General features: G+C 47.0%; 1 protein-coding gene across 5 annotated transcripts in view; it reads right to left on the reverse strand.

Moving 5' to 3' along the window:
- Nucleotides 1–7,899: 7,899 nt before the first annotated feature.
- The window catches only part of Tbc1d30 (TBC1 domain family member 30), an 81,615-nt gene continuing 64,047 nt past the window's right edge, over nucleotides 7,900–25,467 (reverse strand). For 2 of the 5 annotated variants that reach the window (XM_041671002.1, XM_041671017.1), the window contains 5 exons: nucleotides 19,720–19,832; nucleotides 18,869–19,008; nucleotides 15,275–15,481; nucleotides 14,695–14,754; nucleotides 7,900–12,091 (listed from right to left, as the gene is read on the reverse strand). In XM_041671002.1, the coding sequence (XP_041526936.1) occupies nucleotides 11,301–12,091; nucleotides 14,695–14,754; nucleotides 15,275–15,481; nucleotides 18,869–19,008; nucleotides 19,720–19,832 (1,311 nt within the window). In that variant the 3' untranslated portion in view covers nucleotides 7,900–11,300. The remainder of the gene's footprint in view (nucleotides 12,092–14,694; nucleotides 14,755–15,274; nucleotides 15,482–18,868; nucleotides 19,009–19,719; nucleotides 19,833–25,467) is intronic. The other 3 variants (XM_041671024.1, XM_041671010.1, XM_041671033.1) reach the window with 3 other exon arrangements.

The following is a 25,467-nucleotide window of genomic DNA, read 5'->3' on the forward strand; positions in this document are numbered from 1 at the left end:
AGACAATAGAAGCAAAGCAGACTGCACTCTCTATCAAAACCACCCCACGTGAAACATCTCGTCAGTAAGGATATTAGTGTGGAGGGCACGGGCACGCTCATCCACCAGTGAGGTTGCCAAAGAATTGCCTTCACTAAATGGGAGGTTGAACGAGGGGCCTCCCAGGGTTTTTCTACTCTGAGATCCCTGGAACAGCAAGGTCTATCTATAGAGGACATCTATCTCCATTGCTAGCCCAGAACCCAGTAGGACCACCTTTGCTCCGGTCCCCAGTGTGACACCCTAGCCTACATATTATTTTCAAAGAAAAGCTGCTGCTGGCCTTCAGGCTGCAGACACCTTGCGAGGCATCTGGGGACAGAGTTTTCAAGGAAAGTATTGTTTTAAAGCACTCTTCAAGATAGGGTGGGCTTTGGCTGGGAACTTTGTGCCTGACTGCCTCTCACCCAATAATCAAGGACACATCTGTTTGCAAATGAACAAGATGGGCCCAGGGGGGCACAAGAGCAACAAAGGAGCCATCCTAGAACCTACAGGGCAGGGAAGCATCCGGCAGTCCCTAGCGCCGAGGCATCTGGCAAAGTTCGCATGAAGCAACAGTGGCATCTAGTGGTCAGGTAAGCCACCACCCGTCCGCTCAGTGACAGCCGTTGAGAACGGAAAACCTGGTAGGGAGTTGACCGGAAAAGTGAGTGAAGCCAATAGTCACATGACCCATCTGGAAGTTACGGAACACTTCAGCCTAGAACTTAGGACAGCTCTACCCTTATTCACCGATATTCGAGGCACAAGCAGGGTTCCTTTCCAGATTGCAGATCCATTAGGGGGCAGCTAATGTGTAGGACTTATTAAAACTACCACATAACACCGACCATGCCCAGCTCAAATCAAAACTACTACACCACATCTGTGATATCCATCTGTTTGTTTACTACACTGGGTGAAACTTTAAAACATTCATGAAATAAATCACACCCACCTCTAACCCTGGTGACTAGGGGATGATGGGATAGAGCCAAGGGGCTGTTGGGGCTTACAGGCTGGCCCAGCCAGGCTAGCTAGGTTGAATGAGAAACACTGTCTCAAGGGAATAGGTTGGACGCAATAGGAATCTGACGTCCTCCCGCTGTCTCTAGTGTACCTGTTCACATTTCCACATCTGTAACTGCCAATAGACAGAGGCGGGCAGACAGAGATACACGGAACTCTGATGTGGCTCTTCACTTTTCCTGAAAAACTCTCCTCTCAAATATGAGGACCTCCGTCATGATGGCTGTCCTGGACAAGAGCTAGGGGCTCTTCCCCCCACTCCACGTGACTTCTCCCACAAGGGTACAGTCCATGCCCATGGGGAGGGGAGGGACATCCACAGATCCTTGACAGAATGCCATCTTTCTCTGCACTTTATCTTCTGTGAGAAACAGGGCCCAAATCAGTGACTTTCACACTCTGTCTCCCAGGACCCAAGGTCTCTGCAGAACAGCTTCTGTGTTATCGTGGGCAGGAGAAAGAATGGGGGAGGGTTTGGGCTCCAACCCCCGTCAACACAGAGTACCTCTGACACCTCTTGGCTGGGTTAGTTTGAAAACAGGGTTCGGTTGTGAATCTGAAGTCCAGAAATAATAGACCCTAAAACATACAGGAACTCAGCAAGGTGTGATGATGGGAGTTAGATCATTAAGACTGATCACTTCACAAATGACATTGCAGCCTGGGCAACTATTTGGGAAAATATGCTAAGATGATGCTTTCCTTCACATCTTACATAAAAGGAAACTCCAGCTTCAAAGATACAATTGTAAAAAGGAAGCCATAAAAATAGGAAAAGAAGGGAGCAATGATTGCTCTTCCAAGGGATCTGGGTTCAATTCCCAGTATCCACATGGCCGCTTACAACTGTCTGTAACTCCAGCAACAGAGGATCTGACACCTTCACACAGACACACATTCAGGCAAAGCAGCAATGCACATAAAATAATTTTTTAAAAGGTATATTTAAAAATAGCAAAAGGCAGTGGTGGTGCACACCTTTAATCCCAGCATCCGGGAGGCGGAGGCAGGTAGATCTTTGAATTCAAGGCCAGCCTGGTCTACAGAGCGAGCTCCAGGACAGGCTCCAAAGCTACTCAGATAAACCCTTATCTTGAAAACAACAACAAAACAAACAGCAAGTAAAAAGAGATTTTTTTTTTTTACTAAATACAAAGTAGAGAATGATCTCCAAATTTCCTAGAAATACAAGACCTAGAAATACAATGGAGGAAAATGACAGAGGTGAACGAGAAGAAGTGATTTAAATCCCGACACACATAAATAAGGTAGTATAAAAAATGTTGCGGGTGTTCATCTTGTATGCCTACGTGACTGGACAGAGGAAAGCCTAGAAATTTGGTAAATGTTCTGGCTGTGTCAGGAAGATGTCTGCAGAGTAAAAAGAGATTTTTTTTTTTTTACTAAATACAAAGTAGAGAATGATCTCCAAATTTCCTAGAAATACAAGACCTAGAAATACAATGGAGGAAAATGACAGAGGTGAACGAGAAGAAGTGATTTAAATCCCGACACACATAAATAAGGTAGTATAAAAAATGTTGCGGGTGTTCATCTTGTATGCCTACGTGACTGGACAGAGGAAAGCCTAGAAATTTGGTAAATGTTCTGGCTGTGTCAGGAAGATGTCTGCAGAGTCAAGTGTGTGTGACTCAGTGCACTAGGAAAAGGCTGCCCTGAACAGGGTGGTACCACCTGGAGGCGGGGCTGGGAGGGCACTTAGCTGCTCACCAGCTCCGTGCTTCTTCAGCGGATAGATCTTTCCTGGTCGTGTTGTCTAAGGACATCAGACTCCAGACTCTTCAGCCTTTGAACAGAGATTTGTAACAGCAGCTTCACAAGAAGCTCCTGGACCCTCAGCTCCAGTCAGGGACTACAGCATCAAGACCCTCTGATTCTTGAGCAGGTGGCCCAGCCCATGGCCTAAGGGCAAGGAGTAGCTCAGGAAAGCTGCAGAGGCCTCAAGAATCACAATCCCGCTTGGAACATGAACAGTTTTCCTTGGAACTTTCCTTTTTGTAACTTGATTGCAAGGTCCTAGAGTGTACACTTCTAGATGAACAGTGTCAAACCACAGTATCATTCAAAACACACATATGCATGCTCTAAATACCTGCATGCATGCTCTTGCTGCCTGTGCATGCACTCAGACTCTATTTCATGGTGGCTGCAGCTTCCAGTGTGTTGTGTCCAGGGCGTTGACAGTGGACTCGGCATCATTGAATGTCACAGTGCTCAAGGTGACTTAGGGAGTAAAGCACAACCATTATCAATAATACTTTATCACTGCAAATGACAGGTGTGTACAGTTAACTTAGAAGTCAGGTTCCTAATTACATTTATTACTTACGTATTTACTTATTTAGAGGGGGGGTCACACGCATGGCACACCTGTGGAAGTTAGATGACTTGCAAGAGTCAGTGGTGGATCCTGGGAATCCGACTCAGGCGTGGCAGCAGGTGCCTTAACTCACTGAGCCCCAAGACAGTGAAGGACTCCTACTTGATTATTGAGGAGACCAGCACATTTTACCTCCACTCATGAACTGTATCCAGAGGTGAGGGGCAGAAAAGTCAAACCTCGATATATTCCTGCCAGTTCATTTCCATAATAAAGTCAATACAGTTCCTTGTCTATTATTTTAGATCCTGTAATGGCTTCTTTTTTTTTTTAATTAAAAAAAATTCCGCCTCCTCCCTGCCTCCCATTTCTCTCCCCCTCTCCCCACTTCTCTCACCCTCCCTCTCCAGTCCAAAGAGCAGTCAGGGTTCCATGCCCTGTGGGAAGTCCAAGGTCCTCCCACCTCCATCCAGGTCTAGGAAAGTGAGCATCCAAACACGCTAGGCTCCCACAAAGCCAGTGCATACAGTAGGATCAAAACCCAGTGCCATTGTCCTTGGCTTCTCATCAGCCCTCATTGTCCACCATGTTCAGAGAGTCCTGTTTTATCCCATGTTTTTTCAGTCCCAGTCACGCTGGCCTTGGTGAGCTCCCATTAGATCGGCCCCACTGTCTCAGCGGGTGGGTGCATCAATCACGGTCCTGACTTCCTTGCTCATGTTCTCCCTCCTTCTGCTCCTCATTTGGGCCTTGGGAGCTCAGTCCAGTGCTCTAATGTGGGTCTCTGTCTCTATCCCCATCCATCTCCAGATGAAGGTTCTATGGTGATATGCAAGATATTCATCAGTATGGCTATAGGATAGGGCCATTTCAGGTTCCCTCTCCTCAGCTGCCCAAGGAAATAGCTGGGGACATCTCCCTGGACACCTGGGAGCCCCTCTAGAGTCAGGTCTCTTGCCAACCCTAAATTGGCTCTCTTAATTAAGTAATATACTTCCCTGCTCCCATATCCACCCTTCCTTTATCCCAACCATCCCATTCCCCCAAGCTCTCCCCATCCTCCCCTTCTCACTTTTCTCTCCCCAATTCCCCTTACCCCCATCCCACCCCACCCCCAAGTTCCCAATTTTTGCCCGGCAATCTTGTCTACTTAAAGCATCTCAAAAGAAAATAGGCTCAGGACTGTCTATAACTCCAGTTCCAGATGATCAGATGCCTTCTTGTAGTCTCCTTGGGGACCTTTGTACACAGTACTGGCAAAACACCCGGAAATATTGTTTTTAATTTAATAAAAGTAGTTTGATAGGTATAGCTACCATTTTCTACCCTACACCTCACAGAACTGATGGACCAACATGGCTCAGCGCACTGTTTTTATTAGGAGTGCTCGTGACAAATGTGTCGCCAAAGAAGCAGCTTTCGTACAGTTAAAAGACACAGCTAAATCAAGAGATAGGCACAAAGCAATAAAAGATACATTAGAGGCTTTGTCCATTGTCAACATGCCTGGAGCAGTTCCTGGTAATACCCCTTCAAAACTAGGAGAAGGCGATTCATTGACCAAGCCAAACTCAGGCTTTCATCATTACATGAAACCTAAAGAACTGCATGCCTGAGAAAGCCTTACAAGTGGGTAGCGTTGTGTGACTCCAGACTGCCTCACGAGAGCCAGGGGATTAAATCATCACCAGTTCCAAGAATTCCTTAAAAGTGTTGATGCTAACTATGGTGACATCATTTGTCTTTCTGAGAAAAAAAAAATTGCTGTCTAGACCAAATGTAGAAAAGATTCTATTATTTGTGGTGTGCTGTCAAGTTATTTATGGTTGGCACCAAAAACGAAATTTGTGCCAGAACTTGATGAAAACTGGCTTACGGATTTTTCTTTTTTTAATGGATTCTACCACTCATTTCAGTGAGCTGAAAAATCTATCTTTAAGGTGAAAAAGAATTTATCAATACAACCTCTCAAATCACGCTAATGTTCCAACTGAAACTAAAATTACGGCAAACTTGAACTAATGAAACCTTAGGCAATCCAACATGTAGGCTAAACTCATCCCAGTGTTCAGCAAAGCTTATATAGTCTTGCTCTCTATTTGATAAAGGAATTTAAAAACAGATTTCGGGATTTCCAGGAATGTAACATCTTGGTATATTTGGGGCTCCATTTTCAGTTGACATAAACATATCAGCCTGTTTTCAAACAGAATAGAGAGCCTGCCATCTGGCATTTAGTTAAATATTTGACAGTGTCCCTTCCGAGACTTTCACAGGTCCAGCTTTCGAGAGACAAACACCTCTCACTCATGTCATCGCTTCTTAGAAGCGCCTGTGTTTTCTGTTGTTTTGTATTAGTTTGATTATTTGCAGTAGTAATGTCCTACTTATGAAGTAGGGCCAGCAGCATGTCACATTGCACTGGGTACCTTCAAGCACCCCGTATTTTCAGTTCTGTTGCGTATCCACCTGTCAAGTTAATCACCTGCATTCTGGGTAGCTCAGCTCCGCTCAGACTTTGGCACCTTCTGGTCCAGGTAAGATCTTTTGCATCAGTGACTCAGACACAGGCTTATGAGTCCTCCTGTCCCCTGGACGTGGACAGGGTTGACTTTCCCTCCTCAAGAGGCCTTTCTCATGTGTTTCCGAGCAATTGTGCTCCCAGTGAGTGCTCCCATCCCTCTACTCAGCACAGCAGGGCCTGAGAGGCCTGGCCCCATTCAGCTGTCTTGCTACCCTGCAGACACACACATGCAGGCACGTGGAGCTGCCTCTGAGGGTGCTGCTGTTGTTCAGAAAGTAAATGCTTCCCAGAAGCCTGTGTGTTAAAATCTTGGTCTCTACCCTGATGCTAATTGAGAGGGGGTGGAAAAGTTCAAAGCAGCCTAGTAGGCGCTCTCCAGGTCATTGGGGTGTGCCCTTGAAAGGGCTGTAGACTCCCATCTTTTCCTTTTTTGGTCTCTTTCGATTTCTGGCTATGAGGGGAGTGACTCTGCTCCCACCACCACCATCTTGTGACATACCCCAGACCCACCATCTTGTGACATACCCCAGACCCACCATCTTGTGACATACCCCAGCCCCACCATCTTGTGACATACCCCAGCCCCACAAGGGTCAGTCAACCACCAACAGAAGGCTTTGGAAGCATGAGACGAGATAAGCCTTCTCTTTTTTTATTATTTCAGAAATTTATCACAATAACACAAAACGAATGACTGTCCCTACTTGTCCAGCAGAGCGCAAACTATCAGACTGTAGTGTCAGACAGCCCAGAGTGTGCAGGTGACCAGCCAGGTGTCAGTCCATGGTAGGGAGCACAACCACCTCGCTATGGCATGGGATAGTCCCCCAGGTTTCACAGCGCTCCTTGGGGGACACCTGAGCTTGCGCACGTGATGAAGCTAGAATAATGCCTGACACAGAAAAGTCCAGCTAACGGTCAACAGTGCTGTCTGACGGCACTAGGTCAAGAATGACAACAGAGGGGCCATAATGGGAAAATAATCTAGAGGATGAGTCGTGGTCTGGATCATGCTAAGAGTTTTGTTTTTTCCAGAAAATCAAAGTAAAAAGAAGATGGGTCTGTTATCTGTTTAATTTTCCAAATGTCACCCTGGCAACAAAATGATAGAACATGGGTGAACATGCAACACCACACTCACATACACACACATGCATGCATGCACACACTCACATGCACACACACATACACGCACACACACACATACACCTGTTCACCTACAAACTAGGAAGAGGGAGCTTCCTCATTGGACACCAAGCCTGTCAATACCTTGACCTTTGACCTCCCTCTTCTACAACTTTGTAACTGAATGACCACTCTGAGGCTTACTATTAATTACAAACTGCTTGGCCGATCACTCAGGGTTATTATTAACTAGTTCTTACAGTTTAACTCATTTCTATTTTTCTATATTTTACCATAAGGCTCGTGGCTTGTTACCTCACATCTTGCTTCTCCAGAGACTGCAGGCATCTCCCAGACTCTGCCCTCTTTTTGTTTGGAATTCCCACTGGCTCTATTCTGCCTGGTTATTGACCAGATTGGCTTATTTATTTATTGGTTTTTCAAGACAGGGTTTCACTGTAGTTTAGGAGCCTGTCCTGGAACTAGATCTAGAGACCAGGCTGGCTTCAAACTCACAGAGATCCGCCTGCCTCTGCCTCCCGAGTACTGGGATTTAAAGGCATGTGCCACCACCACCCAGCTAAATTGGCTTCTTTATTAACCAATGGTAATAAGACATATTCACAGCATACAGAATGGCATCCCACATCACAAATTCAAAACCCCAAGAGGAGAATTCTGTCAATGAAGGCACCCAGGTTGTGGTCTCTTGTTACGGCAGCAGGATCAAGACACTCCATATCCTGAGATGGAGAGACCACATGGGAGCTGATGCTACAGTTCCACATGCCAGTCCCCACCCATTCCCAGTGAGCACGGGCCACCTTTATCAACAAGCTATCATCCAGTAGCCCCTCCTATCCATGGCTGTAAAGCAAAGACTCCATGACTACAGACTTTGCTGACGTAATCGACCCTCATAGGAGAAGCAGAAACTTCCATCGCAATGGTCCGAATGCTCATGAGCAGCTGTGTTTCCATCTGGTCTGACCGCTGCCCCAGTTTTTATTTCCACAGTTGCTACATCTTATTTGTGTGGTCCTAGTGACCTAAGTTCGGTGCACGGAAATGGTGTGAAGCGTGCACACACATGCAGTTAGTGAAAAGATCTCTGCCCAAAGATGCGTAAATTCTTGTATTTTCTGAAGTTTCTAAAATATGATACTATCCTAATTAGTAAAAGTCATGTATCTGAAATGCCGCCAAATGGTTGCTATCGGTGGCAAAGAAGGTAATTTGGAAATTATGAAGAATCTGTGCAGAGACTCTTGATCCTAGCTCCCAATTCAAGCAGACTTCTTGAAAGACAAAGATGGAAATTTGTATTATTGTTCTCTTTTATTAAACAAAGTAAGACGGTGGATCTAAACATCAATGTATGTATACTTCATATACATGTATTCTCTCTCCCTCCCTGCCGTCCTCATCTGCCTACTTCTCAGGAACCTGCTCTTCTGCCCTGTCCTGGGCAAGCAACAGGGAACCCTGGGATCCAGTGATAAGAATGGGGAAAATGGAGCCGATGCCCTGATTCCTATGACCAAGCGGCACACAGGAGAGAAAGCGGTGACAGATGAGAAATGTCACAGCCCTTCTCCCGCATGCACCCGGACAGAAAACCACACCACCACGACAGCCGTGAGAAACTTTATGCATTTATCTTTGTCATCAGTACAGTTCTTCAGAACGAGATGAGAGAAAAGGAGAACATTGTTATTGTTCCTAACAGTTACAGCCATAGGTAGACATTACAAACTAGGTGTAGATCTAGAGGTTTTTAGAGAGGACTGAGGTGCAGGGTTCACTCCCCCAAAAAGTGCTGAGAGGGTACAGGCAGGTGTGGAAATAAACTCCTGCAGTTAAGTTCTTCTGGTGTTTGCAAAGTGTCCAGTACATGGGGAAGACGGTGAGTCCAAACAGGCCTTTGCACATGCTGTGTGGGCGAGGCTGTGGCAGAGTTCTTGTCCTAAACAGCAAGGCTCAGAAGTCGACCGGTTCATGTTGTGATTACTTGGTACTGTGCATGCATGATATTGGTACAGAGAGCTTTAATAGGAATCTGTTGAGTTTTCTAAATTGACATGGTCATTTTAACTGAAAAAAAAAAATTCCCTCTCAACTATCCCTTCAACCGACACTCAGCCCATGCCCTGTGTAGGTCCCTTTCTCAAGACATAGGTGAGAGGAGAATTTTGACAGAAGTCAGTAGAGCAGCCCCACCTGACTACCCACCTCCCCCCCAACACCCAGACTCTTGGGGAGCCAGGGCCTGGCAGAGAGGGGACAATTTTCTATTTAAGTCAAACAGGCTGGGTGGGGGAACTTAATTGAGAAAAGACGCTAGTGAGGCTAAAAGTTGTTATCTGAAGTTTAGCAGACAGCAGGAATCCTTTTTTGTGCTTAGCTTTAGAAAACTAGTAAGTCCCCCACCCACCGAAATCCTTCCCCAGGCCTAGGAAGAACATGGCTGTCTGTTGAGAAGCTGCCTGCTAACTTCAGACAGAACTCCAGGCCCAAAGTATAACAACTTATTAGCCTTGCATTCTATCCCCGGGTCCTTTGGGGCAAAAACACCACACAGGGCATGAAATGTGACATTCCTGTAGAGGCTTTTCATTCAAAAGTGCCCACACAATTCCACTGACTTATTTAAAAAAAAAAAAAAAAAAAAAAAAAAAAACTGAGTACCTCTCATTGTAAAAGCTCTCTCTGAAACCAGCTCTGGCTTCAGAATTAGCGAACCGACTTGCTCAAATGAACACTGGCGGCTTCGACAGTATTCCTGAAAAACCTGCCAAAGCCTTCCAGAGATGAAGGTCAGGGTGTCTCTCTATTCTGCTAATGACGGTGGCGACAGAGCGGAAAACCCTTCATTCAGCCAAGGGAGAGGTGCACGAAGCATTTGGAGAAAGAACTAAATTTTCATGAGGAGGAGGTTTCGCAGCCCGTTCTGTAAACACCATCCCAGGCCTCTACGCCTTGGAGAGAGCGCCTTAGAGTCGGGAGGCTGTGCAGGGAATGGCTTCCTAGTCTTGGCTCGGATCAGCTGTCACCAACGCACGCGGACAAAGAGCAGCAAGCCAGCTTATCGTACGAGAAGAAACAGGGTGAGGTCCTATGACAGACACACTGGATTATTTACCTGGAGTAATTGAAGCGCCACTTCATGTGTGTGGCACAGAGTTCCCAACTGCATAGTGGAGACAAAGAGGAGCTACCTCTGACCTGCTGGGACCAGGGTGGGAGGGAATGAGAGAGAGGAACACAAAGAGCTGGGGCCTGCTCCAGGGAAAGGCAGTGTTCAAGTAACAAAGAGTAGTCTAACCCAACAGCACAAAATTCAAGTAACAGAGTCATGGGTGCTGTGTTCTGCTTGTGGGCAAGGCATTGCACATCTGTCGTGGAGAGAGGGTTGGGAGGCGTAGGAACTGCGTCTTCCACAGAGAGCTCGCCGAGTCCTCGCCAGAAGAAAAGAAGTCTCAGGAAAGGTTGGAATCGGCAAGCGGTTTGGAGCAGCTACTTAATGCATAGCCAATGAGTGTCTCTGCGTATGCTCTTCAGTTTGGTTATTAACGTCAGTGTCAACTGATGTGAAGGTTTTCTTTTCACGGGTAGAAGTAGAAAGTTAAAGAAAGACTATCTTGATTTTTCTGCTTTAGCGTAAGAATAAAAAACAATCTGAAGACAGGTATTAAAGCGCACACACACATGCACGCACGCACACTCATCACACACACACAAATTCCTCCCCTCTCCGGCAGAGCGGAAAGAGAAACATCAGGACAGCTTTTTTTTTTCTTTTGCAACTAAGAAACTTATTTGTACAGTTTCAGTTCTAGCAAGCTGGTGTGTTCGTTCATGCTGGAGGATTAGTGATGCCCAGAGGACAGGAAGGCCAGGGGGACGTGTTGTTGTTTTCAGAGATCCCAAAAAGGCCCTGAGAAGGCCGGAAGAGGGCTTAACAGTCTACATATTGTCTTTTCTAAAGAGTTCACAAGGAAAATTGGGGAAACTCCACACTTGAGAAGCACACAATTTATTCAGTCACAAGAATCCACTTTCCCAGCTACCTAGCGGGTAGGAAAAGCCCCTGCCCTGGTTCCCACCATGACACTTCCAGTTCCCACTTTGACGGGCAGTCGGTGCTCGGCTCCTAGCCTCTCGATTCGTTCTCACTGGACAAACAGAACAGGAAGGGTGTGGCTGGCATGCTAACGACGGCATGCCACGCGAGGTCAGACGCTGAGCCACCGGGAGGCGTCATCGCTTCTTAGTGCTGCTGCTCCCAGTGGCCGACTTATTGAAGCTCCTGCTGATCTGAGGGAAGTGCATGGTTGGGGTTCTTTCTGTGGGGCCGTACAACCCCAAATTCCTGGCCGTGGCTGACTTTCGAAGCGGCTTGACGCTAGGAAAAGGGCTGAAGATCGGGGCTTTTGAGTTGCTGACAGGGAGAGGATTGCTGGGAGCCTGGTGTTCCCCGGGGCCACCCGCTGACTCTGGGGCATGCTGCTGGCAGGGAAGGTGCGCCTTGGGCTCAGTCTCGGCAGGGGCATCCCTTTGGTTCAGTTCCAAGGCTTCTAATTTCACCTGCACTGCAGCCACATCGACAACATCGGCATCCCCAAATACTGGCTCGGGAGACTGCCCTTCGATTGTCCTCGGAGTGCCACCAGCACAGCTGCTGCCCTCACCACGAGCTGTGGCTGCACAGCTCGAGGGAAACTCCTCAGCTGCCCCCAGGCCGCTGGCCCTACAGCCTTCATTCTGCTCCTCAATCAGCCCTTCGGTGTCCCCACAGCCCAGATGACTCTTGGTCCGTGGCATGTTCTTTTTGTGGGCTCTGATGTGAGTCCGCCAAGGAGAGTTGAGCTTGGTCTTGAGGTCTTCGTAGGGGACAGGAGACATTTTACCTCCTGCATGGCCAGGGATGTGGATGACTGCATTCTTGGTGGCTCTGTTTGTAATTTTCATCTTTTTCCCTAGCAGAAGGTGATTTATCACTGGAGAATTGTTTACCTGGGATGGGAGGATGCTGGTGACTGGGCCTTTGTCTGGAAGAAAGGTTGAAAGGCCGTGTGAAACAAACCACACAGAAACACAATGGTCTCAACAGCAATCTCACAGAGCTTACCCCAGAATCTTTTCCCCATTAATTTTCCAGGTGCCAGCAGAGCCATGTGACTGGGAACACAGAAACTGAATCGCACCCTAGCACCTGTGATCCACTGGAGGCAGGGGACTTGCTATGGTTTGGATGGGTATATTCTACAAAGGGTTCCTGTATGAAAGGCTTGGTCGCAGCCGGCAGATCCCACCATTGACTGCATCATCATGACCTTGACCTAACTGATGGTTAACTGTCCCTCAGAGAATTTACAGTTGCATCGATATGTGTAAGTGGTTGAAACTATAGAAGTGGGTTACCAGGGGCATGCCCTGACGTCACCAATCTTTCCTCCTGGTCCCTCTTTCAGTCTGTCCAGTGATCTACTCAAATCTTTATTAGTGTCCCTGAGTTCCTTCTGATTCTCAACACCTCCAGCATACTCTCTGCATATAACATTTCTCCTCATTTTCCCAAGAAAACAGGAGCTCTAGGGTCTCAAAGATCTCGACTTCCTATCCTCCCTACCCTGGGAGTCTGGTACCTCAGGCCCTCTCTAACCCGGGAATCTGGTACCTCAGGCCCTCTCTAACCCGGGAATCTGGTACCTCAGGCCCTCTCTAACCCGGGAATCTGGTGCCTCAGGCCCTCTCTAACCCGGGAATCTGGTGCCTCAGGCCCTCTCTAACCTGGGAATCTGGTGCCTCAGGCCCTCTCTAACCCGGGAATCTGGTGCCTCAGGCCCTCCCTACCCTGGGAATCTGGTACCTCAGGCCCTCTCTAACCTAGGAATCTGGTACCTCAGGCCCTCCCTAACCTGAGAATCTGGTACCTCAGGCCCTCCCTACCCCAGGGAATCTGGTGCCTCAGGCCCTCCCTAACCCAGGAATCTGGTACCTCAGGCCCTCTCTAACCTGGGAATCTGGTGCCTCAGGCCCTCCCTAACCCAGGGAATCTGGTACCTCAGGCCCTCTCTAACCTGGGAATCTGGTACCTCAGGCTCTCCCTATCCCGGGAATCTGGTACTTCAAGTACTATCCATATCACTATTTTCTATTCTCGGAAGCTGCAGTCTTCTTCTGAGAGTTAAAGATAACTTTCATGCTAATATCTTCTTCCATCTCCTCTAAAACCTCAAAGTCTGGGGCCCCACTCAGGAGCTAAAGCATCTCCAGCTAGCTGACTTGCTGAAACACACTCTGGACTTCAGCCCCATCTCTAGATGACTTTATAGGCACCCTGAAATCAGGAAGCCAGTGCTCTGTAAGTTGGCCTCTGGGCAGCAAGCTCTGCCCTTATTTAATGCGAACCCCTGGAGTCCTGCTCTGCAGTGGGGACCAGCAAACTTTCTATCCTGTAAATCTTTCGGCCACTGTAACATAAAAGCAGGCTTGAACAAGGTGTAAACAAACGGGTTCCCCACCCCCTCAAAGATGCTCTTGAGAAAGGACAGCACAAAAGATGCACATTGGCACGTGTGAGCACGTCCCCTCTCCGGACGCAACTTCACACAGAGCCTGCCGCTGCTCTCTTCAGGACCGCGGTGCAATCCGTCTGTCTGGCACAATCAGAGCCCCACGAGGAGACTTTGAGAGCACACTGCAGGAAGTTGTGAAGATGAAGCCTGGGCTGCATTTTGACACCACAGGATGCTACGATACCTCAGCTGTGAAACCTCCACCATAGAGAGCTGCATGTTGGGAGGAGAGTAACCGAAGGGAGATAGGTATGAGAAGCTGCAGGGGAAACGGGCCGTCTATGCCCTTTGAAACTGATGTCCCCGTCATCAGAGACAGGGTGGCAGGGTTTGGTGCTGCCCCTGCTGGTTTTTAGTCTTTCTCTGGCCCCATCTTTGCCCACTATGTCCCCCGTCCTCTCCTTTAGAATGGTAATGTATACTCCTGATTGCTTTCTTAATGGTTCCAAGTGGAAAAATCCTTCAAGATTTCCCTCTTTCTCCCAACAGTGAATTCAGTTTTTGTCCAAGACCAGTCACATGCTCAGAAGCCGCATGCCAAATTGATATCTTTGTGAACTCCGATACACAACAGTTTCATTAGGGACAGGAGACCCACTCCCAAGTCAGCATGTATTAAACAGCAAGGCCGATTGGTCACTATGATTTGGGGGATTATAAAAGAGAAAAAAAGAGCTCGACAATCCTTGGAAAAGAAGCCTTTCAACCGAATGGCATGAGGCTGTTCTCCACCACTCCTGACACGCTGGGAGCGGCTTATCAGTGAGACCCAGTTTCTCCCATCTTCCTTATCGGAACCTCTGTGAAGTACACAGATGACTAGATCCCATTTTCAGATGCTTAAGCTTCTTATTGCTTATTTGTTTCCATGTGTGCATTCAGATGGAAGCGGACACATGTGGACCACGGTGCTGCCAGATCTGTGCACGTCTACCCCCTGGGATATCGCACTAGCCCACGAATTTGAATTTCTAAAATTTCTCAAGTCCAAGGATTGCATTGCTCAGGAACATTTTAATCATTTGTAAATCCCTCTGGACAAGCACACTTATACAGTAAATGGGGTATAATACCATCCACGGCCTGTTCCTTGGGGCCTAAAAAGAACCCAAGGTCCTTATCTTCTTTACACCCTGATAAAATAAAGTTGAAAGTGAGATTCTAAATATGCTACTTTCTGGGACCTGCTGGCTGATTGATAAAGGCATGATGGCTAATCTTCATTCTCAACTAGACTAGGAGCCACCTGGGAGACACACGGGCGGCATGTCTGTGAAGGTGTCCAGAGAGGTTCCCAGGGAAGACCCACCCTGAAGGCGAGCAGCACCAACCCCTGGGCTGAGGTCTTGGACTGAGTACGAGGGCAAAAGAGGAAAGGAAACCTACTCTGTGCACACATGTCTCCTGCTCTCTGCCTTCTGGGCGCAATGTGATGGCTGCCTCACATGCCTGCCGCACACCTCCCCACCCCCCACATCCCCCATCCCACCCCCACCCCCATTATAGCTGTTCTCACCTCCACGCTTCCCCCTCCACAATGGCTCTGAGCCACCGCATGGGACAAAGTAACCCCTTCCTGTGCTCTCATCAGGACTTTGCCACAACAGTGAGAATTCTGAGGTCAAGTTCGAACCAATGGAAGACTCTCCCTACCTGCCCTTATGTACACCTGGTGGAGCTGCTGCTGCTGCTTCTTCTTGATGCGAGAGTACTGCCGCTTCAGGGCGTTGATGTCTGTGGTCATGCGCTCCATCATCATACTGTTGAAGGCCGCATGGTATTCACTTCGACAGGAATTGATGGCTCCCGGGCTCAGCTCCGCAATGTTGTTGGACCTCAGGCTCTGTTCCTCGCTCGCTTCTGTCCTCGGGGAAGGAACGCGAGGTCAGCGGAGGGGATCCGAGCAAAGGGGAACAGATTTCCCTGCCTCCAGTGTAGTCCCTTAACCCTCGAGAAATTCTAAACCGGGAATTTACCTAGCATTTACCTAGTTTTTGCTTTGCTCCTGCAGTCCCTAACGAGCCTGAGGTGCGTTGATTTTGTGGCCACTTTCTTCAGGATGTAGACAAAAGATCAACTATCTCCAGGTAATAATCAATATACTTTCTAAAAATCCCTCGGAAAAAATACAGTGCAGCAAGTGTTCTATGATAATAACTGTGTGACAGCCTCACATCTCCGTAAGAACCTAGAGGGCTAACCATTTGCAGACGTGCAAGCACATTCTAAAAACAGCACCCTTCCTCAGTGTATGAGACTTTGGAGGACTGTGTCACCAGAAGCAAGTCCTTTTGCACACTGAACATGCACTTCTGACTGTCTGCCATGGATGCTATGTTTGATATAGTTTCTGACCCTGGGACATCCATCTACAGCTAGCAGAACCTTCCCTTAGGTAAAATCAAGATTGTACCCCAAAAAGAGAAACCATTGCTCTGGTGAGTATGTACACCCACAGTCTGCCTGGATGATCAGGGTGAAAGTCTCTAAAGCAATGTCTACAAGTGAGTCTGGGAGCCAATGGAAGAAAGAAGAGATTTCAGCTGTGCTAATATCTGCTAAGATTGTCTCCAGGGGAGAATTGGGCATCTTATAAATTTACTTCATTCGTTACTGAAATCGCGTCTCTAAGGAAAAGAAAATTAAAAGAATGGGTAAGTTGAACAAAATCACTAGGAAGCATATTTATGAGAAAGTGATGGCCACTCTGGTCTAAATTGCACAGAAGAAAACTGACCATAGGCTATGACCAAAACCTTTAGCAATGGGGCTGGAGGGAGACAGCTCAGTGGTTAGGAGCACTTGCTGCACAATTATAAGACCAGAGGTCAGATCTCAGAACACATGTATGTAGCTCAGAGACACACAAACATCTGTAACTCCAGCTCCAAGAGATCTGACAACCCTCTTCTGGCCACTGCATGTACAAAGACATCAACACATATATGTATACTCAAACACACACATGCACACAGGCATTCACACATATATATGTATATATACACAGGCACTCAAGCAGACACATACATACACATGAATAAAATAAATCTTTAAAAATCAAAAGGGTCGGCCGGGCGGTGGTGGCGCACGCCTTTAATCCCAGCACTCGGGAGGCAGAGGCAGGCAGATTTCTGTGAGTTCGAGGCCAGCCTGGTCTACAAGAGCTAGTTCCAGTAGTTCTAGGACAGGAACCAAAAGCTACAAAGAAACCCTGTCTCGAAAAATCCAAAAAAAAATCAAAAGGGTCAATAAAAAGTTATATATCAAAGTAATGATAACTTTTTTAAAAGTTTAACATTAATAATTGAGTACATGTCTAAAAACAAAACAAAATTCAGACAAGCAAGGGTTCAAAAGGTATTACAGAAACCAAGAGGAATCTTGTTGGGCTCAGATTCCCAATGGTTGTTTTAAAGATGGACATAACGCACGAAACACACAAAACAGTGTGAACCCAGTCTTCTTCCCCAAGCCAAACTGTTTTTAACTTTATAATCTTTATTATAAAAAAATTTGCAAATAAATAAAAACTTCACATACCAAAATTAACCAGACCTGAAGTCTATACAACTCAATGAATTTCTATACATCAGTCCAGTCTTCAAGCAGGCTGAAACCCAAAAGGAAGCTGGGCATTGGCTCAGCAGGTACAGTGCTAGCCTGCTATATACAAAACCCTGAGATCAGTCAGTCCTCAGCACCATATAAACCCAGCATGGTGGCACATGCTGTACCAATCCCAGCACTTGGATCGGGGAGGTAACACCCAGGATATTCAAGACTGGAGTGATTTGAATCATTACGACACCATAAGCTCCCTGTGTCTGAATAATCATTCCCCTGCTGGTAGAACTGCTTCAGAAGGATTACAGGTGTGGCCTTGTTGGGGAAGGTGTGTCGCTGGTGGTGGGCTTTGAGGTTTCAAAGGACTCGCCATGTTCAGTGTGTTTTCTCTGACATGTGTGTGGTTGTCTCATGACATGAACTCCTAGCTACTGTTCCCATGCCGTGTCTGCCTGCCTTCCGCCATGCTCCCTGCCATGGTGGTCATGAACTCGACTCTCTGAAACTGTAAACCCCAAATAAACTCTTTCTTCTGTGAGCTGCATTGGTCATGGTGAGTCTTATCACAGCAATGGAAAAGTAACTAAGGCAAAGACTGTCTCAAACAATCTCAAAATGAGCCGAGGTTTGGGTAAAGCATTCGAAACTACCACAGCCAAAGGGCAATACCATCAGCCACCACTGCCACATTCTAAATAATAAACAACAAAAAAAGACAGCTTAATAATCTCAAACCAGTAAAGCTGGTGGCAAAGATAATGCAGAGGGCCTGTGTGTCATTTCTGCCCTCCTTGTACAAGAGAATTGGCCTCCTAATTGGAAGAGGTAGACAAAATATCCAAAGACAGATCTGCCACTCACAACAGGAGAGGACCCTGTGGGGAAAACTACAGGCTGCTTTTCAAAGCTCGTTAGATTGCACTGTCAAGCCCACAGGAAATCACTTCTATGCAGGAAATAGAGTGTGGCCAGATCCAGAGCACCACATTTAAGAGAGACAATCCCAAATCATAGCACATATCAGGTGGATTCACAGACTATCAAAAGGTACAGAGTCATATCTTACAAGAAATGGCCTCTTTCCGAGGACTGGAACCACAGCTCCATGGTAGAGCACTTCCCTAGCATGTGTGGGGTCCTAGGTTCAGTTCCCAGCATGAACAAGAACCAAGGTGGGAGAGAAAGGAAGGAAAGAAGACAGGAAGAGAGGCAGGCAGGAAGGCAGGCATCCCCAGCAAAGGCCTTTAGCAGATGTGAGAGCCATCCTCGAGGGAGAGGAGGAGGCAACTTCCTCTGCTGCTTAGGAGCCCAAGGCTAAGGGGAAGATCTAGTGTCTTGTGACATGATGACTGTCTTGCCATCCAGAAACTAAAACATTCAATCCTAAGCAGAAGAGAGCCCGTCTACGGGCCCCGAATTGAACCCCAGCAGGACGCACTGAGTATAAGCTCTACACGGAGCAGGCAAGGCTGCTTGTTCGGTCAAGCGGCAGTAAGAGTTATCATAAAGGAAACAAAAGGGGTTCTGTATGGGTGACGAGAGATACAGATGGATCCTGCCAAGAGATAAACCATGGAGAAGATGCTTTTATAAAGACTATGGATGGCAGTAGCCAGCCAGAGTCGGGCATCTGCAGGCCCTTGTTCAAATGAACCAACACTATCACACGAAGGCCCCCTTTACCTTTAATCTGCTTTTGGTACTTTTGCAGTTCAGGTGCCAGGAACCCACTGAGAGGCCCAAGGCATCCTACGGCGCTAGCAACGGCATCCTCGTCATCGGGTTCATGCTCCTCGTCACTGTCTCTGGCCTCACCATGTCGCCTTGGAAGAAAAGGAGAAAGAGAAAATGCCGTTGTGTGTGTGTTTGTGTGTTTTTATATTTCCCCTTTTTCCGTGACAATTTTGTTCCTGAGTCTTGCCCAACCTAATTGCCGTAGGTCAGCTCTGTTACCAGCTTCTTTCATATTCTCTAGTTATCTATGCACAGATAAATAGACATAACTGTAGAGTCTGGTATAAATCTGAGAATATACATATATCCCTCTGCACCCTGCTTTTAATTTATTTAAGGAAATATTTCAGTATTTATATCAAGCTTCCTTCATATTTTTCACAGCTGTATTATATCTACACAGCTCACATTAATGAGCCAGGCTGCTAATTCACACGCCCGTGTGTGTGTGTGTGTGTGTGTGTGTGTATCTGTGTGTCTGTGTGACTTTCTGGCCTTTATAAAGAGTGTTCTAAATCAGCTCATGCATCAACTGGTATGCCAGTTTCACCCTGTTTAAGTTACTGAGATTTTAAGTATTTTGCAGTCTTAAATACATTGCAGGTTTACTACTTTTTTTTCTTCAGTTCATGTCCCACCTCGTGTGGGAAGCACACTTTGAACAGCTCTGTTGAATCTGAGTCTGTAAACCTTTGGGAAAGGGTCCTTCGGGTTCTAAGTACCAAGTTAGTTTGTATATGTTCAAGGGCTTAAGTGTCACCTTGCAATAACAAAACGAGGAAAAACAAAAAGCCACTTACCGGGAAACTGACATGGGCTTCACTGTGACTGGGAATGGTGTGATGTTGTAGGTATACTTTTCCCTCAGCTCCGCCAGCTGTGGGAAAGGGAACGGAGCCATCGAATAAACAGTCTGGAAGACAAAAGTGAAATTGCCAAGTCTTAGATGGTGACCTACCAACTCCATGAGTCCTGTGTGAAAGGGGTTGATGCTCCAACAGCTGGAGGCCGAGGAGAAAGATATTGCTCCTCATGCGATATCTTCTTTGAAGAAAGACAGAAGTGTAAGGCAGGGATGTGAATATAACTCAGTCAGTAGAGCGCTTGCCTAGTATGTCTGAAGCCGAGTCCAGTCCCCAGCATACATAAACACGGCATGGATGGTGCATGCCTATAACCCCAGGAGCAAAAGACAAGAAGAAGGGGTCATCCTTAGATAAGTAGTTCATTTGAGGCCAGACTAGGCTGTATGAGATCCTATATAAACAAAATAAAATGAAGCCAGGAATTGCAGATTGGGTACCATCTCTAAGCCTTGATGCAAAGGGCTCCAAAATCTGAGGCATTTAGAGCACCAACATCATGTTCCCCCCCCCCAAAAAAAGTTCACATCTGATCCATGCAATGGGTTACAGACAAAAATAGGGATATACTCAAAATATGGTATAATACTACCTTCAGACACAAGTATGAAAATTGTATAACATAAAAATAAATCTTATGTTTAGATGTGTGCTCCATACCCAAGATCTCTCACTGCACACTTGCGAAGATCCCCCAAATCTGAGTTATTTCTAGTCCAAGCACTTCAGATAGGGGACATTTAACCCGTACTGCTAAACACAAGTGACCCCACAAACAGCCAGCTGCGTGCAGCGGAGCATTCAGAATGAGGAGCATGGGTGGGGGAATCGGGCATCTAGCATCCTCTTGAGAGTGTGTTATAGCCCATACTGTGATGTCTATACCAAAGAACCTACACATGCTCCTCCAAGGTCTGGCTTCTTTAAAGTGTTTTGATAATGCCCACGGGCAATTAACATCAGCTTTCTGAATAAAATTAAGTTTTGTGGATGACCTTGTGACTTACGGCAAGCGTTCCCCCAAAGAACCACCTTTTCAAAAGCCTGTGAATGAGCTCTAAGAGAAAACTGCTGTTTTTTTAAAAGGGAAAAAAAGACAATAACAAGTTATCAAGCGCAGGCCATCAAAAATCCATAAATAAAAACAAAGGAGCTGGGTGTGGTCGCTCACACTTGAATCCCAGCACTAGGGAGGCAAAGGCAGACAGAGCTCTGAGTTTGAAGCCAGTCTGGTCTAGACAGGAAGTTCCAGGACATCCAGAACTATCCTGTCTCCCGAAAGCAGGAATGGGGAGACACTTGGTCTTACACCAGGATTTTAAAACTCCGCATCTTTCCATTACCATGACGGGAAGAATTCTGCTGGCTCTCTTTCTCTTAAATTTTAAGTGCTCCACACTCAGTAACAACCCTTCAGTTTTCACTCACCAGCGTGTCTAGATTAATCATACTTTAATTTCCCCACAGAAGCAAATCAAACCTCCCAATGAGGGGCTGAAAAATGACTTAGCAGTTAAGAGTACTTGCTGCTCGTGCAAGGACTGGGGCTCAGTTCCCAGCACCCACATGGCAGCTCACAACAGCCTCTGTGTGACTCCAGTTCCTGGGGATCCAGCTCCACCTTTTGTCCTTCACTGACCTAGGTGTACACACAGTGAACACATATTCAAATAGGTGGAGTGCTCATGAATATTTATAAAGATAACTAAATCTTTTTAAACAATACGTGCTGATGAGCCTTTTCTAGGAGAGTCTTTTTAGGTGGTTTGTCCATTTCAGCAAGACTGTTCCTTCGGAGCCGGGATGTGGCATGGTGGGAACGGGAGGACTCTGAACGAAACGTGATCGGTGCCGCGGCTCACATGGTGGTTCGGTGCTGTGGCTGTGACAGTTCACACCTGTCCTTCTGCTGTCCCCAAACGTCACCTATATACTTTCTACAGCAATTCAAGGTTCCAAACAAGCATTGGCTAAAACCCCTTCCCCTCGATGCTTTATGCAAAGCCGCGCAGCCTACAAGAGCACCAACCTTGTTTTTAAGCCGTCTGCTCACATACACTACGTGCTTGCTTATCCACAGGGCTGAGACGCAGCATAAATTTAGCAACACTACACAACTCTTCCCACGCCCTCAGCAGAAACAGAAGGCTCCTTGTGACTCCCATTAGCAAAGTGCGAGATGACATCAACCCCCAGCCTCTCCGGGCATCCTCGCCTAGTCTGAAAAATGCAGGGTGTGAAGCTCAGGAAGACAATTCCCTACAGCAGGAGGGGTAGTTACAGTCAGGGAGCAGTGCACATGGTGTGCACATGCATGTCCGTGCGGTGAGCACGTGCGTGTCCATACAGTGAGTGTGTGCATGTCTGTGGATTAAGCACACATGTGTCTGTTCAGTGAGCGCATGCGTGTCAGCGTTTAGATTCTTAACTTGAGCCATGTTTGTATGGATTTTGTGATACTACACTTAACACACTCTGTGTGCCTAAGCGCGCCATGTAATTGTATTAGTAGTGAATTCTCATGTTTGATCTCACAAAGATAACCAGCAGCTGGCTCACTTCCAGTGCAGAGTTCTCCACACAGCCTTTCGAAGACATGTGGGCATGTGCAACCCTAGTCTCGGAACCCTAACTTTGGACCAAGATGTCAGTCGGGAAGAAGAGAGTCAACTGAGTCTGACCACACACACACCAAATGTCCTCCCCAAACTGAATGCCCCTGTCATTCATATAAACTTTTATCTGAGCAACTGAGAAACTTGACTTAAGCAGCTAAGAAATCACATCATTCATATTTTGTTTTAAAAAATTACCTGCCCTCCAAAAAATGTGAATACTTTCACTAGGAATTTCAAAATTGCTTAAGAATTAGCCTAGATGTCTCACTGACTAAAACCAGGCACTGGCTCATGGTTTTCTTCAGCTTGCGTTGTGTACACACAGGGATCTGTAGTCTCCTAATCCCCCTCGCGGAGGACAGCTACAGGGGAGAAATGAGCAGTAGCTGCCTGTGCCTCTGCTCTCAGCCCATCCTGCCTGGGACGGGGCGGGGGGGGGGGGGGGGTGAGGGGTTCCAACCAGGGATCATCAGAGCCACTCGGGTGAACACTCCTGACACACGAAAGGGCCTCTTGCTGGGCCTGCGGTTCCATGTTCCCTCTTTATCTGTGGTTAGTGCCTCGAAGTAGCCGCTGGTACCCTGAAACCAGCTCAGCCACAATCCTTCCTCACAGAGACACACTTATGTGTGTGACGGTCTCACATGGGTACACTTATGTGTGTGATGGCCTCACAGAGACACACTTATGTATGTGACAGCCTCACAAGGACACACTTATGTGTGTTACGGCCTCACAGGGGCACACTTATGTGTGTTACGGCCTCACAGGGACACACTTATGTGTGTGATGGTCTCACAGGGACACACTTATGTGTGTGACGGCCTCACAGGGACACACTTACGTATGTGACAATCTCACAGGGACGTGTGTGATGATCTCACAGGGACACACGTGTGTGACAGCCTCACAGAGACACACTAATGTGTGTGATGGTCTCACAGAGACACACTAATGTGTGTGATGGTCTCACAGGGACACACTTATGTGTGTGACGGTCTCACAGGGACACACTTATGTGTGTTACGGCCTCACAGGGACACACTTATGTGTGTGACAGTCTCACAGAGACACACTAATGTGTGTGATGGTCTCACAGGGACACACTTATGTGTGTGATGGTCTCACAGGGACACACTTATGTGTGTTACGGCCTCACAGGGACACACTTATGTGTGTGACAATCTCACAGGGACACACTTATGTGTGTGACAGCCTCACAGAGACACACTAATGTGTGTGATGGTCTCACAGGGACACACTTATGTGTGTGATGGTCTCACAGGGACACACTTATGTGTGTGATGGTCTCACAGGGACACACTTATGTGTGTTACGGCCTCACAGGGACACACTTATGTGTGTGACAATCTCACAGGGACACACTTATGTGTGTGACGGCCTCACAGGGACACACTTATGTGTGTTACGGCCTCACAGGGACACACTTATGTGTGTGACAATCTCACAGGGACACACTTATGTGTGTGACAATCTCACAGGGACGTGTGTGATGGTCTCACAGGGACACACGTGTGTGACAGCCTCACAGAGACACACTAATGTGTGTGATGGTCTCACAGAGACACACTAATGTGTGTGATGGTCTCACAGGGACACACTTACGTGTGTGACTGTCTCACGCAAGCATGAGGGTCCCTAGTAAATCGCTCGCAGCACTTGGTACTTAGAAAGCTCTAGGCATTCAGCTTATAGGTCAGTGATTTACAAGAGATTCCAAGTAAGGCTTTTTACTAAGTCTCTTGGAGGCCACATGCGGTGCAGTAACAGAATCTGAGAGTCCGAAGGGAAGGGAAACATGATTGAGCTCAGAGTTCCTCCTCGTCCCACAGGAACCCTTCTGGAGCGTCACCAACAGAGGCCTCAAAGGCACTGCCTGAACACTTCCAGTTACGGGCACACACTACTGTAGGGCAGATGGCTTCCATTTTTGACAGAGCTAATTAATCAAACATCATCCTTCTATTGAACAAGCACCAACATCCTTGACATTTCCAGTCCCTCGCTGTTGGAGGAAAAGTGAACAGCGTAGGCCCAGGGGCAGATCGGGCCCCACTCGTGACAGCTGCCTCCAGATGACAGTTTGTTGTCCAAACAAGGTCAGGGTTTCAAAACACCTACAGCCCTTCTAGTAATTTTCCCTACATTGCCCTCAAGGAATTTACCAGAGATACTGTCCACAATCTACTGTGACCCAGACACCGTATGTCCTTAGTATCCCTCAACCTCCCTGTCTATTGTTACCAATTAAAGAAAATCAGAAGGGCTGGTGAGATACCTCTGCTGGTACCTCTAAGTCTGATGACCTTGAGTTCAACCCCTGAGACCCGCACAACAGGAGAAAAGAATTCGCCCTGGACTGTGCTCCGTGGCACATGTATATCAGCAAACACATGCACACACACAAATAAATAAAGACATAAGATTTTTTTTAATATCTAACGGCTGATGTAAAATCAGTGAAAGGTGATGTGACCTATGCAGGGAGGAGAGGTTCAGATCCAGTATATTCGTCTGTGTACAGTGTTTAGAGAGGACTGGGGAAGGTCCAGGTGGAAGAATTCCTACATCCTCTTCAGCTCAAAAGTAAAAACCTTGTATTCAGCTCACAAGTGTCCTGCGAAGCCATTTCAAGTGTGCTGAGAGATTTATGGTTCACTATAGCGGGATCAGCCACTGATTTTTTTTTTTTAAAGAGCGAATAAAGAAAAGCAAGTGACTTGAAATGGCGTTTGCCATCTCTGTCTCTAACACTGCTTCATGCCAAGGAAAACCGGCAAGCTGACTCTCGGAACTACTAGCGTGCATTTAAATAGACGTTTATATTTAGGCCCTGTTGAAAAGGAGTTACGTTTCCTTTCCCACTATTGACACGTTTAATGAGAAACATGGAAATGTAATGTGTAAAATTAGGCTTTGCTGGTCTTCCCACAGATGACGGGAGAAATGCTTGCTGTTGATGTGAGCCTTGCAGACCATCCAGAGCCTACAACACTCCCTCAGAAGACACAGCTAAAATCCACCCCCTCTCCTAATGCTTAGTAAG

This window comes from Microtus oregoni, unplaced genomic scaffold (assembly GCF_018167655.1).
Source record: "Microtus oregoni isolate MIOR12 unplaced genomic scaffold, Mior012 000001F_ref0000356, whole genome shotgun sequence".
NCBI lineage: Eukaryota > Metazoa > Chordata > Mammalia > Rodentia > Cricetidae > Microtus > Microtus oregoni.